The following is a 6,337-nucleotide window of genomic DNA, read 5'->3' on the forward strand; positions in this document are numbered from 1 at the left end:
ACTTTGCAGGAGTCCTAAAATCCCTCGTGGGCTATATGATCTGCAGCATCAAAGGGTATTTTGGGGATTACAGAAACAAAAGAGGGTTTTGAAATTGCAGACTGGTTTAAGTATACATGGATAGTGGCACTAATAATGGCATCCCGACTGTCTTTTGTCAGCGGACTGAATCACTAGGACCACAGGTCTCCACATTCCTGGACCTGCTCTTGGATACAACAAGGCACCGCAGCAGGAAAGCTCCAACACCATTCAAATGATCTCAACTGAATTTTGCATTCTTGCACTCCAATAAAAAAGGGATCGGGGTACCGTTTTATCGTCACAATTTCTATTTCTCCTCCTAAAATATACATATTTATATGTTCAAAGCCGTAATAATGACAGTGTTGTGAGTTTCATGTGCTGATCTCAAAGGGCCATTCATTCATTTATTACCATTCATAGCTAAAAATAGAATGAATGAGCCATTTCACTAAAGAAAACTAATTAAACATTCAAGGATACAGTTTTTCCTTGATTTTCCAACAAATTTAGAGCAATTTGCAGAGAACAAAAAGGGTTTTCATGTTTCCTGTCGATTTTTTCCCCCACAACCACAGTCTCTAAGTTTGGACAGAGACGTAAAGTGTCAGCCGGCATAATGAGCTTCTGTTTGTAAACACGCGCTACTTTTAGATACGTCACTCCGAACGTAGGCAGCTTGCTTGCATTCAATGTCCACAATCTTAATTTCCCCAACAATTGAAAATATGAATATTTTAGACTCTGGGCATAAAATATTTAAAGTAAAATGTGATTACCTCTACACTAGTTACCAGTGACATGCCATTAGATGAGATGTCACAGTAAGGTTTTTAAAATGCTTTTTATACAGTATGCACCATTTAAATTAAGGGAAAGATTCTCCATTTCTTTCTGTTTCCTCGTTTAAATGCAGCTCCTGTAGCTACGCAGACTATTGCATCAACTCATCAACTTAAGCAGGCCTGTTACAGTGTAATACATAATTTATTATTACTGAAGTTTGGCAGCAATCATAAAACTTGAAGATTAAGAGAAGGACGTGGAGTAATAAAGATAGAAATCAATCTCTCGGCAGTTTGCTGCAATGAAGTGCAGCTGATTATTAATCAGGAAGCCACAGTGTGTGTCAAACATTAACTTCTCTCTCATCGTTTCCTGCATGCATGCAACGCACACATGCAATCACATGCGCTCTCCGATCGCTGTGTGCATGACTAACACACACACACACGTGATCACACACTCACTCAGGCAGGAATCTGCTGCCGAGCAGAGATACGCAGAAGCGACACCGTAAATTTTTCAAAAGGATAAATCTAAAGAGTGAAAGCGATCATGTTTGAAAGAGTATATGAAGAGCACCTGGTGTACTACAGGATCATGTGTGATCAAATATTTACAGGCAACATGGGTGAACTGCACACAAGAGGCCACAGAATATCTGCTTTCAACAGAAGCCCGATGAGGAGAGCTAGAAAAACTAGAGAGTCTGGAAAACTGCCACCGTGTTCGCCCTGAGGTCAAACCCTCGTTACAGAAAATAAAACATTTCATCTAGAAGATCACACACTTTGTTGGCCGCTGTGTATCAAAGCTTTACGAAAGAGTGCCGACATTTCACAATGACCGTCGACTCTGGTCTGCAGAGGTGGAAGGCAGCAGTTGCGACGCTGGGGGAACTGGGGACGTTCAGCAGCGGTTGGCGAGTGTGAAAACCTGAGGATCCCGGCTACCTGCTGCTTCTGGCACCACCGCGGACAAAGAGAGGGCTCAACACGGTTTTTTTCCCCGTTTGATTGCAAACAATAGAGGGGATTTGAATCTACTCACGACGGCCATGGCAACCGATTTGGAGTGCCGACCATCAATTGGATTTAAAGTTCTTAAAAAAAAGTGTCAAAAATGAAAATATGACACAAATGATATGCGGGAGGTTATGTTGAGGCACAGTCAAATGAAAAACTAAATCTCTCTCAGGTTGAGCAAAGATCGAGACCAGGTTTCATAACTCAGACATCAACCGGCTTTTTGTTTGGAGTCACCGATGAGCATGAACGTAGATATTCAAGGACACAGTTTGGTCTCCCTTTCTCCCTCATTTGGCACAAGTGCAGAAAACAAAAGGCTCAGATATTCTGTTGGGTTTGTTTTCCACAGCAACATTCATTGAGGTTGCTACAATCGTTGCACTGATGACCTGCAGTTTAAAAAAAAAAAAAAAAAAGTATGAAAACAATTTTCTGTAAACTTATTAAAAGCGGTACCATGAGGTGATACATGTACAACACATCTCAGAGAAAATACTTGTTTTTAGAAGATTCACAAAAACAGAAAGAGCTCTGGCATGTTTAGCTGTAAGTTGCATTACTGTAGAAGAGCGACAGCAGATCAAGCATAAGATGCAATAAACTCCCTAAAAAAGGCATCGAATTGATTTAACGTGTTTGTGCTCCCCGGTATAAAAAACGGCATCCTGGAAGTAAAGTAAAATCGTCAAATATCTGAAAGCAAGGCATGAATGTGTTCCCTCTGAGACTGCAGCTATACGTTCCTCTACTCGATGAATAATCGATGCAGCTACACAACGTCCACGCTTTTGCAGGCGGCGCTGGCTTTACCTGCTGTTGCGCTTTCAATTATCAGAATCCATTAAGTGTGTTCAGTCACTTCTCTCTGAATAAATGGCTCGAGTATCAATGAATTTATCACAAGGGCATCCCAGCTTCCAGTAACAGGCCGCCCGCTTCCCACAAACCAACCACGTGTTGGACGTCCCCGTTCAAGAAACCGTCTCTCAGGAGATAAGAAGTCTTTAAATCCTCCGTTGCTTTCGCTCGACACCGACAAGGTCAACCCCACATCCGACCTGCAGGGGTTCCCACTGTGTCCCCCCCCCCCCCAGGTCACCGCAGGTTGATGGCCAGGGTCACTGTGAAGATGACGCCCATCAGCATCAGGAAGGGCAGCCAGGTCTTCAGAAATCCTGCACAGCTGGATGAGGCAGAGAAGACAGATGAGTGGAGGTGAAGAGCAGAAACTCATCTAATTGTTATAACCCCCCCCCTACTTTTAGTGCAATCTGAGCAAAGGGTTTAACGTTTGTTATATTGCAGGATTATTTAGGACAGGACATGTGCACATAATATTTTTTTAACCATCAATTCAAAATCGCTAGTGCCTGAGAATCTGAGCAGCATCACAAAAGACCATATTGTGATGTTTATATGAAAGTGTATCTATATTTACTTCCTACCAACAACCACTGGGATGTCTAGTCCATCCCTGTAACACTCGTCTTCAAAGGCCTTCTGGAGGAATGTCCTTTATACTCTCTTAATACTTCCCAGGAACCAGGGCTGTCCTGAGACACGACAGGTTCACGGCATACCAGTAAAATCATGGCTGAGCCCCGGGGATCACAAGCTTCAGCACTACTTCTTACGGTGGCTTTGAAGAGAACAGCTTTAGATTATAGGGTTTGGGCCTTTAAGGCAGAAAAAACACTGATATTTTTGGACAGATGATTCAAACTACCAAACTTTTTTTGGCAAAAGAAAGCAAAAGAATGCCAACGAGCAAGTGAGAACAGAAGCTCAGCCCTCAATGAAAGTCTTATTTATCCACTTGTCAACGTCAGTTTAAGCTTGCTGACAAAAGATGCAACAATGTAGTCAAATTAATCTTAGAAATGCAGTTAAATATGGTTATTGTCATCGTTTCAGGACCATTGTATATACCATTACCGCTACATGAGAACTCTAGTCGACAGTGAAGCGAGTGGTCGGACTCTGACGCATGTCATTGTGTTGGCTCTTCTCCAGCACAATGAATTTCTAGTCAAACAATGACTACAAGTTTAAAGTGCTGGCTCTTGGCATTAATTAGACGTCGTGTATGAAAGTCTCCCAACACAGAGACATGAGCAGGCGCTCTCCTGGCGATGCTCTGCCGGCCTGTGAAGCAGCCATCTTGTCTTCCTGCTCGGTTCAGGAGCTTCAGCAGGTGGAACAGCTGTTCAGTTGGACTACGATCAGGTGACGGATACGATCAGCCAAGAATGTTTCCTGCTGCAGAGACCCCGTTAACCTACTACGGTGATGTTACACCATTATTATATTTCTTGCTTGGTCGTGCACCTCTGACTTTTGTAGTACGGCAATACGGTCGTCCATGAATATGCGTTTACAGTTCATTATAATTCCCTCCTTGGCATTGTGGAAGTTGCTTTATGGCTTTTTGCCGGTTACACTCGTTGTCTTCTTGCTTCTTCACAGTGCGTTTCGTTTGTCTGCCCTATTAGAGAATAATGCAACGAACAAAGCGTTGAGCATCAATGCCTTTGTGCGTGCATGCCAGTACAACGTTACCCCGTCTTACCTGACATGTTTTCCGTGGATCAGAGCGAGGAGGCAGAGGTTGACCATGTTCCACGAGGTGCTGTTTTCATATCTCATCAGATTCAGAGCCATGGCGACATGCGAGTGACAGTTGTCCCAGCAGAGATTGTGCTTTGGAGAAAAGAGTAGAAATCATTCCTGGTGTTTTTCCCTTTCATAAAGTAAATAGAAGTCCACACGTCCCCTTACTGACCATCCTGTGCTTGTACTCCTCTGAAGCATCATGCACCGCTGTGTCCCAGGCATTGGAGCCACTGGCGTAGACTTTGCTGACGTCAAGGATCCAGTACCTACAGTCAAAGAGGACAACGGATAGTGTTATGTGGCACGGATGTCAGGAAACGGTTTGGTTCTGAACCAATATGTTCACTAAAAGACCAAATAACCACAAAAAATACTTTCATTTACTCACTTTGTTGGTTTCCCAAAACCCATGTTGTCTTCCTGCAAAAAAAAAAAAGAGAAAATGTTTGACGCTATTTAAATTTTTAAAGCAGATTAAGAGAACATTTGTGTACCAACGTCTCTTTAATTAAGCTGGGCTCATCATATGTCTTTTTATTGTACTACAATGCAAACATAGCCAGGTTTGAACCTGTGTATTTGCCAGTAAACATGTAAACCTTAAAATCAGCCCTTTGAAAGATTTTCCAATTCAAAAACATTTTGTAGTGTTCGTCCATTATTTATGAAATGGTCGACGCCAATACGTTGGTCGCAAGAGACAAAAAACAAATTGAAAGGCGTGTATTTAGCCACATTTTGGCAAAAACTGTCTGAAAATAAAGAGCAAAGAAGTGGATTATTTAGTAGGAGGGGTTTGATAAAATGAGTTTCCATTGGAAGTGACCCTCCTCTGTTGAGGAGCAAGTTGCAAACTTCTCAGAGGCTACATTCAAGCTGACGTGGTGCGAAACCTAAAACATAAGTTTATTACTCGTTAAAACAATTCAAGCTCAAACTCACCATCTTACGTGAGATTCATTGAGCTAAAGCAGAGCCACTGTGCTATATTTAATTTCACATACAGGCCATAATGAGCTGCAGCTGCGCAGTCATTACTCACTGAGACAAAGTACGGTCCAGCAAAGTCCCGGATGACACCAGTGGAAGTGCAGATCCCCATGTGGCCGATGAATGGAACCAGCCATCTGAACACAAACAAAGTTAATTTTACAACATAAAAGTGGCATAGTGGACCTGTTTATTGTTGTCCAGGCCAGGACAGTGTAAGATTCCAGTTTCATGTCCATGTCTCTTGTCTATACACACACAACAGTCCTCAGATATTCTTGTTTCGGACTCTCATACATAGACTCTGTCAGCACTTTATCAATAGATACCAGATAATGGAAGCAAAAGGTGTGTTAAAACAATCTCTACCTCCACCACCAACACCTTATACATTGAGTCCCATACGTGTTCTAGGAATATCACTTAAAATAATGATGTTGATACTTAATTAACAAGATACAAACTGTTTTAAAACAAAGTTAACTGATAAATTGCAGCATTGTAACTTTTGACGCTTTCAGGTTTATTCTTCATATTTTAAGAAACGTTAACTATGCAAACAGTGGTTGACTTACATGGTAATAATTGTCTTTTTTAATCATACTGCTAACGTTTAAACCGTCTGCTAGCTGCTGCTAGCTAACGTTTGAGCTACTGACGGTGTCACTTCGTCTCATGTCCGAAGGTTTGAGTCACAAGAAGCCGACATATAACTCACGATAGCACGGGGATAGGTGTCCACACTACGCAGTAAGGAAAGCGACCGATGTCTGAGTTAATTCTCTCAGACGCTATGTGGTAATTCTTCATGGTGTCTTTTTCTTTTTCAACAACATCCGCCATCACCAGCTGAGGAAAATTAACTTCATTTGTCTCGTTTTACAGTCGCGTTAAGTCAC

The 6,337-nt window shown here is 42.1% G+C and overlaps 1 protein-coding gene across 1 annotated transcript; it reads right to left on the reverse strand.

Moving 5' to 3' along the window:
- Positions 1–1,098: 1,098 nt before the first annotated feature.
- On the reverse strand, positions 1,099–6,337 carry tmem222b (transmembrane protein 222b). The gene is made up of 6 exons (XM_031854387.1): positions 6,157–6,337; positions 5,491–5,575; positions 4,837–4,868; positions 4,618–4,714; positions 4,405–4,535; positions 1,099–3,018 (listed from the first exon to the last, which is right to left on the reverse strand). Exons 1-6 carry the CDS (start codon positions 6,279–6,281, stop codon positions 2,931–2,933), a joined length of 558 nt encoding a protein of 185 aa, XP_031710247.1. The 5' UTR covers positions 6,282–6,337; the 3' UTR covers positions 1,099–2,930.

Source organism: Anarrhichthys ocellatus, unplaced genomic scaffold (genome assembly GCF_004355925.1).
Source record: "Anarrhichthys ocellatus isolate YVR2014 unplaced genomic scaffold, GSC_Weel_1.0 scaffold14, whole genome shotgun sequence".
In the NCBI taxonomy this organism is placed as follows: domain Eukaryota; kingdom Metazoa; phylum Chordata; class Actinopteri; order Perciformes; family Anarhichadidae; genus Anarrhichthys; species Anarrhichthys ocellatus.

Bases quoted from the DNA above. Each gene is read 5' to 3' on its own strand.
- tmem222b (XM_031854387.1), bottom strand. From the start codon at position 6,281: ATGGCGGATGTTGTTGAAAAAGAAAAAGACACCATGAAGAATTACCAC. The intron at 5,576-6,156 runs GTGAGTTATATG...GTTTGTGTTCAG, and splicing joins ACACCTATCCCCGTGCTATC to ATGGCTGGTTCCATTCATCG. The intron at 3,019-4,404 runs GTAAGACGGGGT...TGCCTCATCCAG, and splicing joins ATCCACGGAAAACATGTCAG to CTGTGCAGGATTTCTGAAGA.